General features: G+C 35.2%; 1 protein-coding gene across 2 annotated transcripts; it reads left to right on the top strand.

Moving 5' to 3' along the window:
* The first annotated feature begins 300 nt into the window (after window positions 1–300).
* LOC137827679 (phosphatidylinositol-3-phosphatase myotubularin-1-like) lies at window positions 301–23,342 on the top strand. 2 transcript variants are annotated; one of them, XM_068633924.1, is made up of 19 exons: window positions 301–686; window positions 777–845; window positions 4,309–4,383; window positions 5,791–5,862; window positions 6,590–6,659; window positions 7,523–7,572; window positions 8,474–8,763; window positions 8,880–8,953; window positions 9,094–9,157; window positions 11,557–11,616; window positions 17,122–17,221; window positions 17,329–17,442; window positions 18,309–18,478; window positions 18,600–18,684; window positions 18,867–19,094; window positions 19,815–19,874; window positions 19,969–20,033; window positions 21,912–22,191; window positions 22,404–23,342. In XM_068633924.1, exons 1-19 carry the CDS (start codon window positions 573–575, stop codon window positions 22,905–22,907), a joined length of 2,544 nt encoding a protein of 847 aa, XP_068490025.1. In that variant the 5' UTR covers window positions 301–572; the 3' UTR covers window positions 22,908–23,342. The 2 variants fall into 2 exon arrangements, with proteins under 2 accessions (XP_068490025.1, XP_068490026.1); XM_068633925.1 differs by having other exon boundaries at window positions 304–686; window positions 6,590–6,652.
* Window positions 23,343–25,201: the final 1,859 nt, after the last annotated feature.

Below are 25,201 nucleotides of genomic sequence, written 5' to 3'. Positions count from 1 at the left end.
AAAACTGAGCTGTTGTAATAATAATAATAATCTATAATAATAAAGGGAAATTTTCCTTGTGGATACAATTTCTTATCCTTTTATTCTTTAAATAACTAGTTTTTAAAATTAAAATAAATATATAAAGAAAGTATCTATAAAATGAGAAAAAACTATTTAAAAAGTTATAAAAATTATTTTTATTTACTTTAAATTAGATAATTTTATTCTTTAATAAATAAAATTAATTTTGATTTAATTAATAAAATAAATAATGTTTTGGTAAGTAATAATAATAAATATAATAGTGGAAATGAAAATAAGAAAGGATGTTTAGGAAGAGGAAGATAACGATACCTTGGGTTGGAACACTGCGGCGGTAGAAACAGCACTAGAAACAAACACCTAGAAGTTTGGTATGGCACAACATAACTTAATAATGTGACGCGGGAGCACGAAACTTACCACACCAAACAACAACCCGCTTCAACGTTTGGTACTCTTCCATTTCACGCAACCCTTTCTCTTTCTCTCCTCTTCTCTTCTCCTCTTACATCACTCGCCGGAGTCCAACCTCTTCCGCCGTCTCCGGCATGGATGTGCCCAAGCACCGTGCCACTCGAACAACCTCTCTCCGGGATGCCTCTGACTCCTCCAAGATGGAAGGCACCGGAAGCTGGGACGCCATCGAATGGACCAAAATTGAGGTTTCTTTCTTCTTTTCCTTTTCTTTTATTTAACCTTCTTCATTTCTCGATTCAATCTGTTATTCGCCTCTCTCCTTAATTTATTTGCAGCCAATTGCGCGCTTCGTCTCGCATGCGAATCTCGATTTCTTGATCGAGGCGGAGCAAGTTGTCGCCGAAGTATGCAACAATTCCTTCCTTAAACTCTCTCTCTGTTGTTTAATTTGTTTCCAAGATTTTTTTGAGAATTCGCCGTTTGTCTTTCTTGTTTTCGTAATTTAGGCTGTTTCTAGTGTTATTTGTGGAGAGGTTGTGGTTTTTTTGTTTAGAAGTTTTGTTTTGGAATTAATTAGTCTAGTTTTGATCGTGTGTGTTCAGTCGACGAAAGTGTGTGGAATGTGGAGAATGAAGATAGGACTGAGAATGGTAAGGGTGATTGAGAATTTGCCCGAAGTACATGTAGGGCTTTGTGCTAGCTCATCAAGATTCGTTTCAGAAACTTAAGTTGTATTGAAGTCATCATGCTCTTTACCCAACTAGATAGCTTACCGAATTCTTGAAATCTTTATCAGGATTAGTAGTTCTGTTGTTTTTGCTACCTCCGTGTGAATGTGCAATACATTGTGGAATCACTGCATGCTGAGTTTGACGCATGTGACCTGCAAACAATCTGCCAATTTAATATCCATAAGAAAATTCTGTCCCGCAACAACTAATTGGCTCTCAATCATTACAGTCATGCACTCAAATAATATGATGTTCAGATATTGATTGTTATGTTGTGTTATACATCCGGTTTATGTTTCGAGTATGTTAGTATTTGGAAAATGTCCATTCTAGTTTCCCGTTTAATTGGAAACGTGTTCATAGATATTTGGTTGACATTGCTCTGGAAGTGTGTAACGGTAATGTACCCTGAGGGGTATATTGAATGAGTCCTGGCTTATTACTCTTTGATGAGTGATCACGTGTTATTAGAGAACAAATGTAGCACATATTGCAAGGGTAATAAAGGGCAGCAATAAATCACCGAAGTGGGCATCTACTCGTGAGCCAAGCCTTATTAAGAGCACTCAATTTAGCACCAGTACCATAACCGCTGTTATCCTTTGAAGTGGCAATGATTTACCCCTTTTGACCCTCACTGCTCTCTAGATGATAGGGTAACAGGGATATGGGGCAAATGGCTAGGATGCTGAAACTTTGTTACAGGGTTAAGGGTTCAAGAATGTCTCTCACTCTTAGGTTTCTTCTCTTTCTGTGGATGCATATCCCTTTACCCTCAGCTCTTTTGGGGTGTCCCTCTTGTCTTCCAGGGAACCTTCTACCAAGCATTTAAGGCTGATTCAGCTAAAGATGTGCTGTCAGACCACACTGCTTAATTGCCAAATTTTCAGCGTATGCTTCAGTATACAAAGAACATTGAACTACGTATTGGAGGCTTGTGGGTGAATGTTTTCAATGCCTCACTCTTCAGGGTAGACCTTTGACAATTGGGTGAGTTGGCAGAAAATTGAGTAGTAGGTGAGAGTGAGATTAATTGTGATGGGTCAAAGGGCGATGTCACTTGCTCCCTCAACCAAACGATGCATTAGAAATTTATAACACTTTAGGGCTTCCCTGATATAGGGGCATTTGCACTAGGTGATAGAGCCTTGGTGGTGCACCATTCATTATGTTAGATTTAAACTAGACAATATATTATATGTATATCTTGTAATTGTTAAAAGCTCTTTTCTTCGCCCCTATTCTGAATTGTAGCCTGCGGCCATTTATAGGCTCAATTTGGTATGTTTTTTTTTTCTTCTGTTAGTGTACTCATTGATCTTTAATATATGTGTGGGTGTGTGTGTGTGTATATATATGCTTAATTAAGTTTTAAGTACCTTATAAATTTGGATATTTTCAATTGAGTGCTTAAAATATTTTTTATTTTTGTCTAAGTGCCTTGCTGATTTGGTTTTTGCCGTCAAAGTCAAACAATAGGGTATTTAGACGAAAATAAAAAAATATTTTGAGGACAATGGAATGCAAATAGGGACTCAATTGAAAATACTTAAGTTTATAAGGTACTTAAAAGTTAAAACTTAATAAAGTCATGTAAGTATATGACTTAAATATGTTTCCAGTCCCTTAAATTTGAGTTATTTTTTTCCTTTTATCCTCCAAATTTAAATTGCCTTTCTTAGTCCCATAATTTCAGAAAATTTTGTTTCTCACCTACACTTGTTGCTAATGTGGCTAAGGACATCTACGTCAACAATGAACATGTCATTGAAATAATGACGTGGAAATACACATCTATAGGCACAGTCTGCTCTTCTTTCTTCTTGGCAGTTTACTCATTGCTCCTTTTTTGACAGACACACACACATATATAATATACAGCTGAGTGCCAACTCAGACTTTCCTTCTCAATATTTCAAGTCATTATGGAGTCAAACAAGATAGTTCCCTGGTGGGACTGGTGGATAGGACTTTCTGTTCCTCGCTTCACATTATCTTACTGCAAGTTCAATTTGGTAGATGACATTTCCGAAAACAAACATTTAGTCAGAGTTCAAGATATTTGACCTGGATATGACATGTTAAACACTGGACACAATGTTGATTTTTTTAATGTAAATATTGAATAATATACCTAAACTTCTTATAAATGGCCTACAGATATTGGGAAAATAAGATATTGCCTAACCAATGCCTCCTATATATGTCCATTACTTGATTTGATACTGCTCAAATCTTTAGTGCAATTGGGCAGCCAAAGAGCTAATATATTTTCTCAATTTTATGTTAGGTTTCCTATATACTCGCTCCATTACCAAAATTTAATGCAGTGCACACTTCTTTGTAATAATAAAATGCACTGCTGTGACAAATTTGACCAAAATACCCTTATTTGAAAAAAATGAACACTTTATTGATTTGCTGAAGTGGAACATGTTTTGAAACAAATTGGATGGTTATTTCACTATTACTTAAATATGAAAAATCAGCCAAGTGAAACCACTTCCTTTTTGTCAATAGATGGATGACTGACTAGCCATGTATTTCAGTCTGGCAGCGGAGGAGTGATGATAGATGTCTGTCTAATTATGAGTTCTGCAGTGATATAGTAAAAAATTAATATTTAGTTTAGTATATGCATTTTCCAGTTAATTTCCCTTGCCTTTATTTTGAGTTTATCTCTCTTGGTTTAATTTAGAGGCAATAGTTTTTTGCTTTGAAATCATCTTGAGCTTGAGAATAATGTTTGACGTATTAATTAGAACTACAAAGGATTTCTGAAAATATACGTGATGCATAGAAAGTGGTGCAATACTTGGAAAGGAAAAAGAGGGAGAGAGAATCTGAGCATTCGTGAACTGATAATTAAAATATGATTTGGAGTTTTTTTTGAGAAATCCTGACTTGCATGTATTAGAACAAAGTATACCCAAGAAAGCAATTGATTTCTCTCCATTGTAAACCTCTTCAGCAGTGAAACAGGATGATATACCTGGAAAGAAAATGTTCCAAGAAATTTCTCTTTGGTGTGAACCTTTTGTTAACTTTTAATACAAGGCTTTAATATTTTAAATTCATATTTATCATGATTGAATGTATTGAATGAAACTAAGTTGGTGTTGGTGTTTATTTTCAGGGACATGGTGTTGTTCTTGTTAATACGGATGATGCTGGCACATTGATGGTAACGAATTTCCGTCTTATTTTTCTGGTAAGTTCAGTTTTGAAGTACTTTCTATGTAACTCCTGAATAATTCTTTATGAGGTACTATGATGCTGTAGCAGTCTTCAATTTTTGATTTGGGAATGCCTGCAACCTAGAAAGGTGACTAATACCCATAGGAAAGACAATAATAATATATAATGGTGTGATATTTTAGAATTTTGGTTGACAAATTCATGGCATGCTACTGGTTGAAGATTTTTTGACTTTTTATTTGGCCCGACCACTTGATAAGGAGGAAGTTTTGGAAATATAATCGACTTGTTAGGTATATTAGAAAAAAATTGCATTTTAATTTCCATGTTACCCGAACCGATTGCTTTGCCGACATTGAAAATTCACCCTACCATAGTTTTTGTTGATCATTTCTTCTTTTTTTCCCAATCTTTCGATGCTTCAAATATGTATGCTGTTAGTAAGTACTATTCATAGAATCATAGAACCTGACCTGATCGTCAAGCTAATGCATGTGTGTGAGTCTAGACATTACTCATGAGTACCTTTCTACCTATGGTTGATTCCAATCTGAAGTGCATCAACTTCAATGTTTACTGGTCTTAGACTTAGATATGTTCTGACAAGGTCGGTGTCTGCTTATTCAAAATAGAAAGAGAAAAAATATGGTTTGAGTCACCGTGCTTTTGATCAAATTTGATTTTGGACCCAAATTAAATTTGACCAAAAGTAATGGGACCAAAAACACTTTCCACAAAAGAACTAAAAAATACAATATAGTTGGTACGGAAATATGTAAAATGATTAGAAAAAGAAAAGATGACAAGAGGGGCAGTGGAATTAGAAGCATGCTGAGTTGAGTAGAGCAGGGGAGGGGAGATTTTACAAAGAAAGGTCCTTGGTATTTTTGGGGTGTTGTGGTGTTAAAGGCAGATAAAAACTGCTCTACTTAAAAACAATTGGTTTGGTGTGTTACTTTAAATGGAGAGAGGAGAAACAAAAATAAGTCACTGACTGAAAGAGGAAGTGTTTATTTTGATTTCATGCTGGTTGATGTCCCTTGATTAATCATTTAAAATCTGATAGCATAGGTGTTTCTCTTCTTTTGTAAGTCGCTTATGTTTTGCACTTGCAGAATCTAACTTTTGATTCATATGCTGAACATTTGCATCTGGTGTATGAAATGTGAATTATATAATTAGTTTATGGAACATTATTTTCTTGTGCCGAATTCTTTCTTTTATTGGATACAGTTGGTAGCAATTAGTTGCCTCACCCCTTCATCCAATATCAGGTTAATTAAGCTCCTGAGTTCTGTTGTGGATTGGTGTGTCTTTTTCTGCATCAACTTCAGTTGTTTGTCTTGGAAATTGTTACCTGCCTAGTTATTTGTAAATAACCTGTATTGACTTTGTTCTTTGATTTCCTTGCATTTTCTAGAGTGAGGGCACTAGAAAAGTTATTTCCCTTGGAACGATACCACTAGCAACCATTGAGAAGTTTAACAAGATGGTAAGTTCATGCAATATTTTCTGCATACTATTTTCTTTTGTGTGTATATTATTATCTACTTTAGTTATATTGCATTAGATTGATCGAAACTTTCTCTTCTGCTTCACATATACGTTGACATACTAATATACTATAATCGGAGATAGGAAATGCAATTCGAATAATAATTTTGGAGTGACCATGCATATCCCTTTTATATTACTTTTTTCAGCCTCCATTTTAATCCCATCTATTCTTTATTTTTGTTTTATTCTTTTGCTTCCCTTTTCAATGCACAAATGTTCACCTGGACACACTTTCATATTATTTTACATTAGATTTTAGGTATTGGTCGTAGAATACATGAAGTCTTGAAATCATTACTGATTGTTGTATTTACCACAAATACCCAAAGTATACTTAGACTGACTCATGAATGGAAAATAGAACTTTGATATTTTAAATGGTTTGTTCTGTAAAAAATTATTTTGAATGGTTCTGAATTTTTTTTATTTGATTGACTTGTAAATGAGATGGATCTGTGTCATTAGGTGATTTTCTCTAATGAGCTCAGCAACAGGAATGATTATCTTTATTCTTTCTCATTCTATTAATGTTGTGAAAATTTTGAACTATTATATGGTGTTATGACTTATGAACGAATGACTGTATTTTGCGTGACTTGATTCTGGTACCTTTTTTGTTGCAATTATCTGGAACCTCATACATTGCTTTCTTTTAAATCTAGGTTGTAAAGGTTCAGTCAAATAGTCGTCATGTAGACAAGACACCAGCACAGAGACTGCTTCAGGTGATTGGTATGCAAAAGCTCCTCTAAATCAATATTTTTCTTTAAATATGTAATTAATGAAATCAATATACAAGATTTGTACATAAATTATTAATTATTAAATAGAAGATAAATCTTGCAATGGATTGGAAACTTAAGTTCCCTTAAGGTTGACTCTTTAAATTCAATAATAGGCTCAAGTTCAACTGAGACAATGTGTTAAAGTAGCCTAAAACTCACTTACAATATGGGTTATAGACCTCTATCTTACCTTCTTACTCAAGATTCCTTCAGCCTTAAAGCATGGGTGGCACACATGCTTGTTCTACTTTGTGCTTAAATTCAACATATTGTAGAAGAATGGGGTTGACACAGATTGTAATCGTGCCCAGTTAATATGTTGCTAGGGAAGCCACATAGTTGGTTTTATATTTATGAGAAATATTAGTATGTTGCAAATTTATGGGCACCATAAATTGCTTGCTCTTTTGGTATATGCATTAAATGTATTATAGTTTGAAACGTTTTACTGTAATACTGTGATGATGACCACTTTTATTTGGAACAATGTTGTTTTGAGTTTAGCGTAAAACTGGGTATTACTTTAAATTTTGATGTCTTAATAGCTAGCTAGTTAGTTCTTTCTGTCTTTATTTATTTTTTAATTAATATTAATAAATACTAGTGTACATTGTGTGCTGCTTCTGTTTGGTGTAAAGTGCATGGTCTTAAGGATTTACTTTTTAATATAAATTGAGCAGCTGCGTTACTTTTTTCCTTTTTTGTTAAGGGGTATATTCTTTATACTCCACCTTTGTGGTATTTTAATGTCTTAAATCTCAATTGCTTTTTTTATAGAAGAAAAATAATATTCTTGATTTACTTATGCAGGAAAAGATATGAGAATTATAGTCTTCAGTTTCAGACCACGTACAAAACAGGTAATTCTACCAAGAGTTGTAACCTTGTAAAATGGTGCAAGTCTCACTTTTATTAACAAGGCTGCTGTGAATACTTCTAATCTATCAATTTAGTTCCACTTTTTTCCTCCATTCCTTCACCAGGAACTGTAACCAAACACAAAATAGTCCTTCACATGTATCCTATGAGAGCATCATAAACGAGTTTGAGATCCATGTAATTTCAGCATACACGAATAGAATGAAATACAAACCTCTGTTTTATTTTCAGCAGGTCTTTGTGGATGATCCTTGAACACGGATAAATTGGCTTGATATTTTATGCAAGTTCTCTTCTAGATATCTGCTTCTACTAATGATTAATTGATTTATTCATTAATATTCTTTTGCCCTAACTTTTTGGGGCCTCAACATTTAAGGTTGGTTGTTTGTTGACATGCATGGAGAGGCTGGTTTAAATGTAGAGCAAATTCATCTTCTTACCAACTGTATTTGGGTTTCTATTAACCTCTCATTAAGTTTTTTATACAAAAATCGTGGGCGTGCTTGAATTGTTTCACCACCAAGGTAAAGTGCACAACAATTAGGGGATGCTTACTGATAACGGATCATCAGCAAGAATCAGATCCAAGACCTTTAAGTCAGTTCAGCTTAAATCATAACCCTCCCAATTGTGCCAACTTCCACTGGCAGGAAAAAACAACAAATTTAAGTGAAAATATAGAAATTTAATTATATTTTGTACTAGTTGGAATTCTTGCTGGTCTATTAATCATTTTTTATATTTTGACATAGAAAAATATCTGAAGTAGTTGGTACACTTCACTTTAAAAGTGTTGTAGGCTAGTGAGGATGTTGGTGGATGCTTTTTATTTTCTTATAACATGTTTTGGATCTAATGTTAATTATGAAAATCTTACAGAGACGTGTGGTATTTGATGCGCTATTGAGGTGTACAAAGCCCGCAAGATTATGGGATCTTTATGCTTTTGCATCAGGACCTTCTAGGTTTAACAACACTACTCCACTGGTCCGTTTACTGGATGAATATTCTCGGCTTCTTTGCCTAGGTTCTTTTTGTGCATCAATCGATATAATTGAAAATGGGTCATACACGTTGTCAAATGACCTATGGAGAATAAGTAGTGTGAATTCCAATTATACAATGTGCCAGAGTTATCCATTTGCTTTCATTGTTCCAAAGATCATTAGGTAATTTATTAAGGGCCAAACTTTCTAATTTTGCACTAGTTGTGATTTTTGTCTATATTGACAAGCTTGAGACCACTGAACCACTATTTGTTTACCATGAATTGTCTCAATGGTAGTGATGATGAAGTACTCCAGGCATGCAGCTTCCGTGCAAGATGTCGACTACCTGTAGTTTCATGGTGCCATCCTTGTATGTGCAGAATCTAGGTTTCATTTAATAGTTGACACGCTTCTGTTTCTTGTTTTTACATTCTTTTCAGTTCTGTACATTTTCCTTTTGTTATTGTAATTTGAGGATTGCCTTCTAACTCTATGGAGTCCTGATTATAGTGACTGGAGCAGTTGTTGCACGATCTTCTCAACCCTTAGTTGGTCTTATGATGAACATGAGGAGGTAATGGTTCCTATTTTATCAAACATGCCCTCTTAAAGGCAAAATAAACAAATTGTATGTTCTAGGTGCATTGTCAAATGGAACTCTGGTGGAATACATTTGTAAATTTTGTGTAAACACCATGAGAAGGGCATGTTGTGGCAGCTTTTGGTGGGCACAGTTAGTGTGGCACCCATGGTGGACCATGTAACTTGAGGGTTATTTCAAAGGGTGCACAATCTTTAAAATTTCCTGCAAACGCAATTTAGTGTTTTTATTGAAAAACTTGAAAATGTCACAACTCACATGTCCCATGTCTTCAATAGTTACACTCACACTGCCATTTTCATTCAAATATTCCTCTAAACTGTCAGTCCGTGGCCCCTCTTTGCTCCATATTCCTACTCTCATGCTCTCCTTCAGACATTTAAGCAAGTCTCCAGTGGTTCTTCAGGCAATTGGGGTCTTGCTTTGTTTTTTCTTCCTATTTTTTACTTTCCATCCTCTCCCTCTTTTTCCTATTCTATTCTCTCTCTTCCTCTCCTTTCTGTTCTTCTCATCGATCACACTTGTTTGTTAACAACATTCATAATACTGTTATAATAACAAAACACATACTCTAGTCTCTACTTCCTAGTTCTGTTCTAATCATACTGTTGTCTATTATTTACTTTTTAATTCTTCTTTTTATTTAAAAATAAGTTTTGAAGTTTTGTTCTTTCTAATTCTCTTTTTAACTAAAAGATTGAGATTTTTTTCTTCTGAAAAAATGAGTCAACCTAAGACATAAGGATCTTAAAAGCTAAGCCTGTAGACGAACCAATGGATTCAAGTATCAAACTTGTATTAGACCAAGGAAAGCCGGATCCTGGGAGATACAAATAGTTAATTGGTAAACTAAGTTATCTCATGGTGACGCTTCTTGACTTTGCCTTTGTAGTGAGCGTAGTAACTATATTTTTTAATTCTCCTTGTCAAGATCATTAGGATGCATATGTTCAAGTCCTACAATATATTAAGAATGTCCAAGGAAAAGGCCTTATTTATGACAATAAGGGGAAAATTCAAATTGTTGGGTATTTTGATGCTGACTAGGCAGACACACCTACCTAATGATAGAAGCTCTACTTCAGGATACATACTGTGTTCTTGTTGGGAGTAATTTAATATCTTGGAAAAATAAGAGCGAAATGTTGTGGCAAGAACAAGTGTAGAAGCAGGATATAGGGCAATGAAAGAACTTCTCAAAGAGCTTAAATTTGAGGAAAATTTCCAAATGCACCTTATGTGTCAATCAAACAACAATACATGTTTCTAATCCTATCTTCCATGAAAGAACCAAACATTGAAGTAAATTGTCAGCTCATAAGAGAAAAGTTGCAGTATGGAGATGTCATCACTAGATTTGTCAACTCTAGTGAACAACTGATAGACTTATTCACCAAATCTCTAGAGAACCAAGGATCATTCTTTTATAATTATAGATATCAGGATGGTATTTGTAGTGTTTAAGGATCTGTCTGTGTTATTAGATGATATCAAATCTCCTTTATTTATTGTATTGCTTTCTTTTTCTTAATATAAATAGATCACTTATATTGTTTTCAGACATACAGTTTCAACTCAATGATTCTCTTTCTATTATAGTTTAATAGTAGTTCTAGATATGGTTTTGAAAACTGCCGGCCAACTGTTGGTCTAGTGGCTAGTTCAAATAAACCATAAATATGACCTTTCAGAAAATCGGCACATGTGAGTCAATAAAACTATTAAATACTACATTATTTGATTTTTCTCTTAAAAAATGAAAAACCAACCCCAGATATTTTTCATTTAGTTTTTATTCTCTATGTGATCTTATTATTGATGAATATTATTATATATTGTTAAAACCCTAAGTATTATGATATATACATTTTTCATTTTCATGTGTACTTTGAATGTTATAATTTTTTACTTTTACTTTTAGTGTTTTAGAGTTTGATATTATGTTTCTTTATTATATTATTTAATGTATTCTTAAAACATTGTTATTATTTTATTAGTGCCGGTCTGACTATAGTTGAACTATTGGATCTTCAATCAACGCTTTAATTGGTTCAATACCTAATATGATTTTAATTCCTTTATACTGCATAAACAGTGAGTATTTATTCTCTGTAGACGGATGGATTGCAAGCAAGTCCGTGTAGAAGTGTGTTCGTTTAGTGTAGTATATATTGTGAATGGAGTGAAATGTGATTTCTTTATTTCCTATGGTGCACTGATTTCTTTATTTATTTGTTTTATGGGGGAGAGGGGATTGTTTATATCATGTGTTTTCTTTTTCTTTCCTAGATGGTGCTTTCTTTGAATAAGTTCTTTTATAATAAATGAAATGAACAGAACGCTAACAAGCTTTGTCATGTTTTTTGCTCCAGCAACATGGATGAAAAACTTGTGGCTGCACTCTGTAGCAAACTAGATAATGGCTCAAGAAGGTAAGATATATACTAATGTTATACTCTTGGATTGTGTTATGCGGGCAATGTACATGCCCATTTTACCTTGTTGAATTTAAACTTAATTATAAAGAATGGCAGTGAGAGTTGAATTTGGGATCACTCGTTTAGAGAGGCTTTGATATTATACCGAGGATCATGAAAAATGGGAAGCAAGGGAAGTTTAAATGTCGTTATACTTCCCACACCCATATGTGAATCTCTTTCTGCTGGTGTTTCTGATTGAAGAAATGTGATTATAAGCAAGTGTGTTTTAGGTAGACATAGTTGGGCCACAGATGGATGGGCCCATTATAAAACTGTAATCTATTATTGCATATTTGTAGAAATAAGGAGCTAATCCTATATAATCAGCAGAATATTTAAAAAGGAGTTGATCCTATATAATTAGGAATATCTATATTATATATGTACTACGGATATTGACATCCAGAAGTGTCAGCTTTGCTACAGACATTGGCATCCGGAACTAGCACTCTTTGACTACGAACATTTTTATCCGGAAGGTACCATCATGCTTCTGGATATACATATCCGGAAGCCAATCATCCTGAACTTTCTTTTTTGGCAGTGTGATGATTTTGTTACTTTTAATGGATTAAAACCACTAAACCAAACCAATTTATAAAATACAAGTAAAATCAACATTAAAAGGTATCCATAAAACCAGAGCACTTGCTTTTCATTCTAAAATATTTATATTATCATTTATATACTTCCAAATGCATTAACCATTAAGGGCAGAGATAAAACATCATTGAGAGCAGAAAAAAAATACCCAATAAACACATTCTGGATTTTCAAATCCGGACCTAATGAAAAAGACTTCTGGATCAGCTCATATGCAGTGCATACAAATGTTTATATCCAAAACTCATAACACAGTTATGGACAAAAATATCCAGAACCCACAAGAAACGCAAAAACTCACTGTTCTGCGACGCATCACCTTCTCCGGTGCCTTCTCTCTCTGTCACTGTCGAAGTGGCTCAAAAGCGTTGCCTGAACGACGCTGAATGGTGCTTGCGTGTGTGTGTAAGGCTTCCAGAAGAGAATGTCCACAAAAAAACAATGAACACCATTGTGCACTGTGCTTGGTTGTTGGGTGCAGGTAATCTAATTTCACTTCATTAAGGGTGTTATGGTCATTTCACATAGATCATTAAGGGTGTTATGGACACTTCAAAAAGACAATTGGGTGCCAATCAGAATTGATTGGGTGCAGGGAGAATCAACCAACTTTTGTTTTTAAAAACTAGGTTTAGGTCTTCCACAACCTTTTTCTACATCAACCCGACCTTCTTCTTCATCAGCCCCGACCTTCTTCTTCATCAACGGCAACTCTTCTTCTTCATGCTCTGCTGCCACCATTTTTTTCCGATATTTTGGATCCGGAACTAGCACTCTTTGACTACGAACATTTTTATCCGGAAGGCACCATCATGCTTATGGATATACATATCCAGAAGCCAATCATCCTGAACTTTCTTTTTTGGCAGTGTGATGATTTTGTTACTTTTAATGGATTAAAACCACTAAACCAAACCAATTTATAAAATACAAGTAAACTGAACATTAAAAGGTATCCATAAAACCAAAGCACTTGCTTTTCATTCTAAAATATTTATATTATCATTTATATACTTCCAAATGCATTAACCATTGAGGGCAGAGATAGAACATCATTGAGAGCAGAAAAAAAATACCCAATAAACACATTTTGGATTTTCAAATCCGGACCTAATGAAAAAGACTTCTGGATAAGCTCATCTGCAGTGCATACAGATGTTTATATCCAAAACTCATAACACAGTTATGGACAAAAATATTCGGAACCCACAAGAAATGCAAAAACTCACTGTTCTGCGACGCATCTACTTCTCCGGTGCCTTCGCTCTCTGTCACTGTCGAAGTGGCTCAAAAGCGTTGCCTGAACGACGTTGAACGGTGCTTGCGTGTGTGTAAGGCTTCCGGAAGAGAATGTCCACAAAAAACAATGAACGACATTGTGCACTGTGCTTGGTTGTTGGGTGCATGTAACCTAATTTCACTTCATTAAGGGTGTTATGGTCATTTCACATAGATCATTAAGGGTGTTATGGACACTTCAAACAGACAATTGGGTGCCAATCAGAATTGATTGGGTGCAGGGAGAATCAACCAACTTTTGTTTTTTAAAAACTAGGTTTAGGTCTTCCACAACCTTTTTCTACTTCAGCCCCGACCTTCTTCTTCATCAGCCCCGACCTTCTTCTTCATCAGCCCCGACCTTCTTCTTCATCAGCCCCGACCTTCTTCTTCATCAACTGCAACTCTTCTTCTTCATGCTCTGCTGCCACCATTTTTTTCCGATATTTTGGATATTTCCGATATTCGTTAGAACTCCGACATGGCGATAGCGGCCGCCATGGGCTGCAATGAAAAATCTGATTCACCACCGCCTTGTTGTGGCGGTGGTCAGGAAAATTGCCACCGAAATCCGCCATGGCGATGCCATGGCTGATACTTGCAACATTTTGTTTCTTACTTCTCCAAGTCATCAAATATCCACCCAAGAACATGCATATCCTGAGGTAGATTTTCTATTTGTGACACTGCATAATCTGCATCAGTATACACTTTTATTTTTAGTTTTTCATTCCTCTTGAACAATAATCCCCTTCCTGTACTTGTCTTAAAATAATGAAGGATTTTGTTCATAGCTTGTAAAATATCTCTCGGATCATGCATAAACTGACTAACTACATTCACAACATGAGCTACAAAAATTATTTTTTTTCCTTTCTTTTGGAATCATGTTGTATTTACTCTTAAAGTCATGGCTCCTCTTGTTCATGTACTTCGTCTGGTGGATGGGGAAAGAAAAGTAGCTATGGGCTATATATATGAAGCAATAAAGAAAGTCAAGGAAACAAAAATGAAGTCATTCAATAACAACAGTGAAAGTAAATACAAGGATGTATTTACAATCATTCATAATAGATGGACATGTTAAGTTCATTGCCCCCTGCATGCAATTGGTCACTTTTGGAATCCAAAGTTCTATTATTTGAACCCAAATATGGAATAGGATTTGGAATTTACAAAATGGATTGTATGCTTGCTTCAAGAAGTTGATGCCAAGTAAAGATGTGTAACAACAAAATTTAACTGGGTCACCTCTTTATAAGAGTGGAAGCGGACTCTTTGGTGATGACTTTGTCAAAGAATCAAGGAAGACCACATCTTGAGGTGAGATACATAAACACTTTCTAAATTGCATTAAGATATAAATTATATCATATAATGACTACATTCTAAGTTACTTTCTTTGCTTTTATAGCTTAATGGTAGAAGAATTATGGGCACGCAACTCCCAACTTACAAAAGCCAATAGATTTTAAGTTTGACATGTAGTTGACCAGAATGTGAGTGCAATTGGAGTGGTACTTGGGAATTGACTCCTCTTCGTGTTGCTAAATCAATTGTTGGGTGTCAATAGTTATATATTCTTAAAATAGGACCTAATGGTAACATTAATCCCTATAAAGTTCGTCTAGTTGCCAAAGGATACACACAAGTCTATGGCCAAGATTATACTTACACTTTCTCTCTTTTGCAAAAATGACATGTGTTCAACATCTTTTTTCCATTGCTTATTCACCGTTGGTCCATGTTTTAGCTTGACATCAAAATGCATTTCTACACGGTGACTTTGATGAAGAAGTCTACATCGAGCAACCTATTGGATTTGTTACTCAATGGTAGTCATCTAATATGGTATGTCGCCAATGCAGGACCCTATATGGCCTCAAGCAATCACTTCGTGCATGGTTTGGGCATTTTCAGACTGTCATCCAACAGTTTGGAATGATACAAAGTGATGTTGATCAATCTTTGTTCTATTGTCATTCTCTCCAAGGATGTATCCATCTCATTGTATGTGGACGAAATTGTTATCACAAAAAGTAATAACAACTACAACAATTCTCAAGTTCCAAACAAAAGATCTTGAGCACCTAAGGTATTTCCTTGGTATAGAAGTAGCACAATCCAAGGATGGCTTGGTCATATCTCAAAGAAATTATGCTCCCGTCATTCTAGAAGAAACAAGGATGATAAAGGCTAAGCATGTAGACATACCAATGGATCCAAGTGTCTAACGTGTACCTGACGAAGGAGAACTTTATTTTGATCCTAGGAGATACAAAAGGTTAGTTGGTAAGCTAAATTATCTCATTGTGATATGTCTTGACATCATCTTTGCAGTGAATGTAGTAAGTCGATTTTTAAGCTCTCCTTATCAAGACCATTAGGATACTGTACAAATCCTAAAATATATTAAGAAAGCTCGTGGAAAAGGCTTCATTTATGAAGATAATAGAAGTACTCAAATTGATAGGTATTGTGAGGGGACTGGGTAGGGTCACCAAGGGATAGACACTCCACTTAGGGGCATATTGTGTTCTTGTTTGAGGTACTTAAATATCATGGAAAAGTAAGAAAGAAAGTGTTGTGGCAAGGTCAAGGGCAGAAGTAAAATACAGGGTGATGACATTAGTGACTTATGAGCTCATATGAAAGAAGTTCCCAAATGTACCTTGTATGTGACAATCAGGAAGTAATACACATTACCTCTAATCCTATCTTTCATGAGATGATAAAATATATTGAGGTGGATTTTCATTTGATAAGAGAAGAACTAGAGTCTAGAGACATCACCACTACATTTGTTAACTCTAAGGAACAATTGATTGACATATTCACCAATCTCTAAGAGGACTGATGATTGATTATATTTGCAGCAAGCTTGCACATATGACAATATGCTCCAACTTGAGGGGGGGAGTGTTATAATTATAGAATTAAGGAGTTAATCCTATATAATCAGGGAATATTTAAATAAGGAGTTGATCTTATATAATCAAGAATATCTATATTATATATGTATTATTAGGAACTTCCTTATTTCTTCTCATCACTTCTTTGTTATTAGAGGATATCAAATATCTTCTATTTATTAATTTCTTTTTCTTGTATAAAGTACTTGTTCTGTCTCAGAAACACACAGTTTCATTTAGTGTTTCTCTCTTCTCTAGAGTTTAAAAAAAGGGGTTTAATGGGATACTGCTGAGGGACTTCCAAGAATTAGAAAGTTGTAAGGAGTTGACCAAACCTCTTGAAATATCTGGAGCTTGTGTCATTCTCATTGGCAGATATTCCCTATTAATCAATAAAAAATTACCTTTCCTGCTGTCTTTGTCAAGGGTTCTATCAATTCCTTCCCATTCTTGCTGGGAAAAAACCACCTGAATTTTTTGGTCCCATGTGAAGCATTTCAAAAAGTAATTATACTTCCATTTAAATATTCTACTGACAGAATATATGTTGCTATCTTCAGGTAGTTATGTATCTTTTTTGTATGTGTGAGGGAGTGTTCTGGTTGTGGTGTAATTTGGTGCAATTCTCTGCATTTTTTAAACTTCTTTCCAAATTATATTTCAGAAAGTTGTATATTGTTGATGCACGGCCAAGAAAAAACGCATTGGCTAATGGAGCCATGGGAGGTGGTTCAGAGTCATCATCAAACTATTTTCAATCTGAGGTTGTGATAGGCTTGAACTGACCAGTTGTGATTTGTTGTTTTTCCAGTTATAATTATAAATTGGACCTTATTTCCGAAGTACCTGAATTCTTATTTTATATTACCAGGTAGTCTTTTTGGGGATAGACAACATCCATGCGATGAGAGACAGCTTTGTTCGTCTCCGAGAATACATGGACACTCATGGCAGAACATCATCAGATGGAATGTCCTCTTTTTTGGTTAGTCTGTGAATGCTAGAACATTTTCTGTTGCAGCTTTGGATGTATTGAGTGGGCTATTAGAATAACACACTTTGAGCTGTTAGTAAACTGTTTTGATAATTTTTGCGTTGAGGTTTTTTGTTGATTTTGAAAAGTTTAAATGTGAATCATGTTGTATCCACAAAAGTGTTTCTCTTATACCTCTACAAATCATCCAGCATGGTTAAACAATTTAAAATTAATACTGATGGCATTTTTAATACTTTTCTACTGAATTGTTTTATGTAGGGTTGTTCATAAAAACCACTGTAAAAAACTGAAGAAAAAAAAAACTATTTTTTATATTGAATTTTGGATTTGATTTGGAAATTCAATAAAATCCAAATATATTTTTATTTATAGCTTTATGAGATCACTTATATTTACGTTTATATTTGAGAAAAAGTATATAAATGTAATTATCATCTTTCAAGTTTTGAATTTCGTACTATATATTTTTAAAGTTATACAACTATTAGCTCTATAATGACTTGTAGACTAGATACTTCGTGTTTTTAATTTTTTTTTTATATTTATTATATATCTTAGTATTTTTTAGTACTTCAAAGGAAAAAGAAAGTACGACTGAAATTGAAAATTGATCCAATCCGAAATGCTTTTAAATAGAGTGGATTGAATTGGATTTAAATTTTAAACAAATCTATTTGTATGGCGAATCAATGATTGATTGGATCAGATGATTTTTCTTTTTCAAACTGATTTTTATCTAATATTCAATACCCTTAGTTTATGGTTGGCTAGGTTGACTTTGCTAGGGATCAGTTAACATAGTGTGTATCTAATTTTTTCCGAATGTTATTCTCACTGTTCACGGGTTTATTTAGAGACAAGGTGGGTCAACATGGGGTGGTGGCAATCTAAGTAGTATGTCTGCTTCGGTATCAACCCTTGGGGACAGTGGATGGTTACTGCATGTTCAGAATGTGTTGGCTGGAGCAGCTTGGATTGCTGCTCGTGTTGCAATGGAAAACGCTTCTGTCCTTGTGCATTGCAGGTGCTAGTCAAAACTGTGAAATCCAGATCGAGAATTATTAATGTATTCCTTCTGATGATATTTAAGTTTGTTTGGTGTCTAGCGGCCTTACACCCCTTCAACTCCCTTTTGTTTAATGCAGTGATGGATGGGATAGGACAAGCCAGTTGGTTTCACTTGCTAATTTGTTGCTTGATCCATATTATCGGACATTCACAGGGTTTCAGGTAAGGGGATTCTCATTACTCAACTAATTGAATATAATCTATTTCAATGTCACCATACGAACATTATTAGCAAGTTTTATTTGACATTCCATATAGTCAACTATCAAATTTTTTAACATTTTGGAAAAGGAATCAATACATGTGCTATTTAATTTTGCTTCACATTTTTCTTCCTTATGCAGGCACTCATTGAAAAAGACTGGCTTGCTTTTGGTCATCCATTTTCTGATCGGGTGGGAATGCCATCTGTCTCTGGAACTGGCAACATGGCTTTTGAGTTATCTAGGCAGCCTTCAACCGGAAATTTCTCATCTTCACCCGGGCGCCAGTCATCAGGAACATTCTCATCACAACCTCCAGCTTCATCTCACTCACATAACTCCAACAACTATTCTCCTATTTTTTTGCAGGTTGGTTTCTTATTTTAGATATAGATTTAAATGGTTTAGGCATTAATTAGCCCACAGCACCCAGTGGGAAGAAGGGGTTCTGTTGTTTATAGGCATCATTTAATCGACTGTGTAGTTTATAATAATTAACTGGGTTATGTTTCTTGTTTTTTCCTTTCTAGAAATCTCATTCAAATTCAGACTACAGGACATGCTTCATTTTCTATTTTAATGGCTTAAGCTAATTATTTCAAGGTTGATATCACTAAAATTTGATGGTTTTGTTTTATGCTACAAAGTACATACATTTGCCTTGCTTAAAGTATCAAATTGTGGTACCTGTTTCCTACACCGATTCTGGACAATCTTTAGTTTATTTTGGTTTTTCATGTTTTTAAAATTATATTTAACTACAGGCGTGCTCTTCATTTTTAAGGATGATTTTGTATTATTCACTTGAAATGATGGTTGGTTAATTTGATTATGTACTAGTGAGTTCGCTTGTACTCAAATTCATTTAATGGCATTATTTGTATGCATGCATAAAATATAATTTTCTACCAATTTCAGCTTGGCTTTCATTATGTGGAGAGTTGCATGTTTAGGTTTGGAGTTTGGATGGCTTTGTTCTATCTTGGCCTTTTAGAATTGGTGGTTTACTTCGATTTGAATCTACGTTTTGTATAACAGTTATCTTCAGTGTTTTTCTATTGTGGGCTTACTTTCTTGCATTTGTTTCAGTGGGTTGACTGTGTTTCACAATTATTGCGGATGTATCCTTTTGCTTTTCAGTTCTCTGCGGTATGTACCCTTGAATATTTTATGTAGTTGTTTCGTTGCATGGTTTTCTTTCTAGTGTCTTTTCCTTTATTAACTTATATTTTTTAATGTCCAGGCCTTCCTGGTGGACTTCATAGACTGCATGCTTTCTTGTCGTTTTGGGAACTTCTTATGTAACAGGTACTTTGTTTGTAACTTGTCTTCTCCATGGAATGGATGTGGCCATTGACACCCTTTTTCTAACTCTTTTCACTATGAATGTAGTGAAAGATACAACGTAGCATTGAGTAGGTTCACTAGTAAGACGTAGTTTAGGATTTAAGAATCATAATATCATAGCAATATAGAATTTTTGCTCATAGGCTAACATATAGTAAACAGTTGTGAAAAGTTAGGTTTCATTTATCCCTCAAATTTTGTTATTTAACTGGGACAAAAGTATTGTCATCGTATATTTATAGCTGTCGAAATGGGCTATTGGGTATGATGGGGGTGAGTTCACCTTGACCAACTTGTTTAACTCATCAACTTATGTTATTTTTAAAAGTAAAAAGAATGATTTTTAATTTTTTTTTAATATATTTAACTAAACATAATACATGAAAATGAAGACTTCATAATCAAAAATTGAATATTGCATATAATTCATAAATAAGAATTAAAAAATAATAAAGAATGAAAAATGCCATACCAACTCACTCTTCAGTCCTTGTGAACTTTATGTTTTCTCGGATAGTTTTATCTATCTATTCCAAGTTTTTATATGATACATAATGAATTAAAATTTTTTTTTCATATTATCTTTGCAATTAGATGTTTTTATTTTTTCTTTATTTAGATAGGTTGGTGTGTCAACCTATCCACCATGGGTTCAACCTAGGTGGACTAGGTCGTAGGTGGGTTGAGTCTAATTTTTGATACAGTCTCGTCTGAACCCATAATAAGCCAGGTCGACCTGCAGGTTTGGTTCTCTCTAGGTATATTGTTACTAGTTTACTGTAGGTGCCATCTTTGATTGTCAAATATAAGTTTGTGTAAGCGAATTCTCAAATCAGTCTTTCTCTATCCATTATATCAAACTGCATCTTGTTATATTTATGATATGATGTTCTGCTTGTTCACTCAGTCAGCACTTTTTATGGTTATTCTCGGAGATGCTTACTGTTATAGTTTCTGTTATCCTCGTATGCTTTAATGTGATGTGAGCTCTGTAACTGCTAACCCTTTTAATTTTCATTCAAAGCCATATATGTATATCGCAAGGGTGCTGAACCCTACTCAGTAATATAACCTACAGTAGCACATGATACTGGTTTGATGATTTCATTTTAAAACATGAGGTGTTTGTTAGTATAAGGAGCACTGCACTTTTGTATTAAGATTAGCAATAAAGAAGACCTCATATCTGTGACTCTATTAAATGAAAAAGAGTTATTACACCTACCTCTCCTGAAATCGTGTTAAATGACACTCGCATCTCCTTTAGTCTTCAAATAGATACTTAACTTGCTAATGTTTTTGTTAAAAAAAACTCGTATATTCCCTCTAATTTTTAAATAGACATTCATATTCCTTATGTTTTTAATAAATTAACATTTACATTCCTTATATTTTAATAAAGTGACACTCACCTCTCTAATTTTAAATTTAAAAAATTCTTTAATTTTTTATATTTTTAATTTTTAATTTTTAATTTTCCTACTTTTTTATTTGTTTTAGTAAATGTTATGTTTAAATAAAATAAGGTGAGTGTCACTTTACTAAAAAAAACATAAGGGCGATGAATGCCATTTTATTTATTAAAACAATAAGGGAGGGGTGGATGCCTATTTATAAAATCTAGAAGGGGTATAAATGTCATTTTATTAAAAACAGAAGGGAGGTGTATGTTTATTTTAAAACTAGGGGGCATAAATGTCATTTAGCATGACCTCAAGAGAGGTAACAATGATTAATGTACCTGGGGATTAAAGTATTGGAAATGTGAAATAAGTATTGGACAAATTGCAGTTGTCCTGGTGCTGGTTATTGTATTTGTTCTGATTGTAATTCTTGTAGTGAGAAGGAGAGGCAGCAATGCAATGTTTTTGAGGCATGTGGATGTCTGTGGGTATATTTAGCTGATTTGCGGACATCAGAAGGAGGTTCCCATGTGCATTACAATCCCTTCTATGATCCACTCAAGCATAATGGTCCTCTTCTGCCCCCAGCAGCAGCATTGGCCCCTACATTGTGGCCCCAATTCCACCTTCGTTGGGCATGCCCAGAAGAAGCACAAGCTGGGGAGATTGAAGCACAATGCAGGAAGATACTTATAAAATGCTCTGAGATGCAGAAGGTAGTTATTTTCCTCTATTTTCTGATTGGAATATGACCCATTTAAAAACTATTGTCTTGCTTCTTTTTTGGAAACCCACTACTGATTAACACATTTGTAGCTCCTTATTTTTGGTGGCTGCCGTTCACTTTTTTCTTGTCAGTTATCAAAAAAATATTTATTTCCTTACAATGCCCTCTGTGTAACTATTGATCTGTTTGGGATGGTAACAGGGTAAAGAAATGGCAGAAAGAAAAGCTAAAGAAGTTACAAATTCCATGGAGTCATTGAATGCAGAATTACGACGGGAGAAGCAGCTAAACAACTCAGCTATGAACATGGCAAAGACTACGAGCAAAGAAAATATGGCCATAAAGCGTGCTATTCAGTCAATGGGGTGCAAGGTTCATGTCTCTGGTAGTGGTGAATGCACTGTTGACATTGAAAGCAACCCAGACATTCTGTGCTGTTCCTCTAGAAAAGAATCAAATAGTACTGTGCGTGATGACAAAACGGATCTGCCTGTTTCAGTACTAGTTACAGCAGATGATGTTGATGGAAACAGTGGGATTGTTCGGGTATGTGAAACTCTGTGCCCATTTGGCTCTGGAGGTGGAGGCTGCAGGTGGCCAAATGGTGGTTGTGCTCAACAAGGTAGCCAATATGTTGGCCTGAAGGCAAACTTCGATGCATTTGACCAATTGTCAATTGATGATAGTTATTTCAAGTCTGAGTGAGCCGGAATTTGCTTCCTAAAAGACTGGCAGTGAACAGTTGCATAACCAATTTTGGTTTTTTTAAACAATGAGAATGGTTGATTCTTTTTAGCACTCCTCGTGATGAAAAAAAGGGGAGAAGTGGAGGACGTTGTCATTTTTATAGGGTCTCGAGAATTGTACAGGTTATGGGAATTGGCTGGAGATCATCACGGTGCAGACACTATTTGGGAATGTTGAGTACATGTATTGGGTTGATGCGCATCATGGTGGTCCACATTGGTATATGCATTGCATATTTGGAGGACAATAGTCGCTGAATCATAATTGTTCTTGAATAAGATCAATTTTGTACAGATGATCAAGTTATTAAATTTTACATCTAGAGGGAGGGATCAATGTATATAGCAAATATAATTCTTGACCCATTAATGAAGACGATCTACCTTCATATCCTGTTCTATGTTGGTTGAGACTGTTTAATTTTATTTTTTGTATTTTATAGTGGCAGTTAATTGCAGAACACAGGAAAAGGTTGAGCTGTTCAATAGTGTATTCCACAAAAATAATTTAAATGTATGGATATAACTGTCTATCGTGTCATTATAATAGTGAAGCGAGTTGCCAAAATGATACGTAGGTTGAAGTTCCAAGACGCGTATTAGAATAACAGAAAGAGAAAGAAAATCTTATTGATGAAACAGCAAGAAGGAGTTATATACAGAGTGAGAAGAATGGAGGTGGAGAGAAACAGTAAACTGTTAGAAAAGCTAACAGTTGTAACTAATGGTCTAATATCCTTCCTTTAAACTTATGTGGAACACCAACCATAAGTTTACGTCTAAAGTCTAAAAAGGAAGGACTGGAGATGGGCTTGGTAAGAATGTCGGCTACTTGAAATCTAGCAGGAAGATGAAGTAAGGAAAGCCTATTTTGTTGAACATAGTCCCGAACGAAATGAAGGTCTAATTCAAAGTGTTTGGTGCGAGAGTGTAGGATAGGATTCGTGCTTAGTAAGACAACTCCCAAATTATCTGAAAACAGCTGAGGTTGCTTGGTTTGGATATGGAGCTCATGTAAGAGAGATTGTAGCCATATGACTTCAGTTAGTGCAGTGGCAATACTTCGATATTCAGCTCCAGTACTGTTGCGCGAAACAACACGTTGTTTGTGGGACGACCAAGCAATGAGATTAAGACCATAGTACACACAATAACCAGTAGTGGACTTCCTATCATCAACATCACTGCCCTAATCAGCATCATTGAAGGCATGGATATATGTGGTAGAACTGGGTTGAATGAGTAAGCCATGAGAACTAGTGCCAGCAAGATAACGAAGGATGCGTTTCACTGCCTTCCAATGGTGTTCTTGAGGGTTGTGCATGAATTGACATACTTTATTCACTGCAAAGGACAGTTCTGGACGAGTGATGAGGATATACTGGAGTGCACCCACGACAGAGTGAAACTGTGAGGGATCATGGAGAGTAGGGGAAGCATCCTGTTGTAGGCGGAGGTTGGTCTGCATGGGTGTGGGCAGCGGTTTGGCACCGTGCATGTTGGTGCGGTGAAGCAGGTCAATGATGTATTTTTGCTGAGACAAGTGCAGTCCACCATGATGGAGGTGCTTTACTTCAACGCCGAGAAAGTAATGTAGAGGGCCTAGGTCCTTGAGAGCAAAACATGAACTGAGTTTGGATATGAGTTTTTGAACTTCATGCAAGGAAGAACCTGTGATGATAATGTCATCAACATAGATTAGGAAAAAAATAGTATGTGTAGAGGTGTAACGAACAAACATAGAGTTATCGCTTTTTGTAGAATGAAAACCAAAGTTTTGAAGAGTGGTGCTTAGCTTTTGGAACCATGACCTGGGTGCTTGCTTTAAGCCATGCAAAGCTTTGTGAAGTTTGCAAACGAGGTGTGGAGAAGAAGACACAAAACCTGGTGGTTGGGTCATATAAACATCCTCTTTAAGATCACCATTCAGGAATGCATTATTGACGTCAACTTGATGGATGGGCCATGCGGCAGTGACAACATGCGATAACACCAAACGAATGGTGGAGGGCTTTACAACAGGGCTACATGTCTCATTATAATCACAACCTGCAGTTTGATGGAAACCTTTTGCTACAAGACGAGCTTTATGTCTTTGAAATGAACCATCTGCATGAAACTTGTTTTTGAATATCCACTTGCACCCAACGGTTTTAGCACCAGCTGGAAGAGATGTAAGAGACCACGTGTGATTGCGGAGAAGAGCTGTGTATTCATCGTGCATTGCTTGAAGCCAGGAGGGAGAGGATAGTG

The sequence above is a fragment of the Phaseolus vulgaris genome, chromosome 7, assembly GCF_000499845.2.
Source record: "Phaseolus vulgaris cultivar G19833 chromosome 7, P. vulgaris v2.0, whole genome shotgun sequence".
In the NCBI taxonomy this organism is placed as follows: domain Eukaryota; kingdom Viridiplantae; phylum Streptophyta; class Magnoliopsida; order Fabales; family Fabaceae; genus Phaseolus; species Phaseolus vulgaris.
The sequence above is the reverse complement of the archived record's forward strand: the minus strand, read 5'-3'. Positions and strand labels throughout refer to the sequence as shown.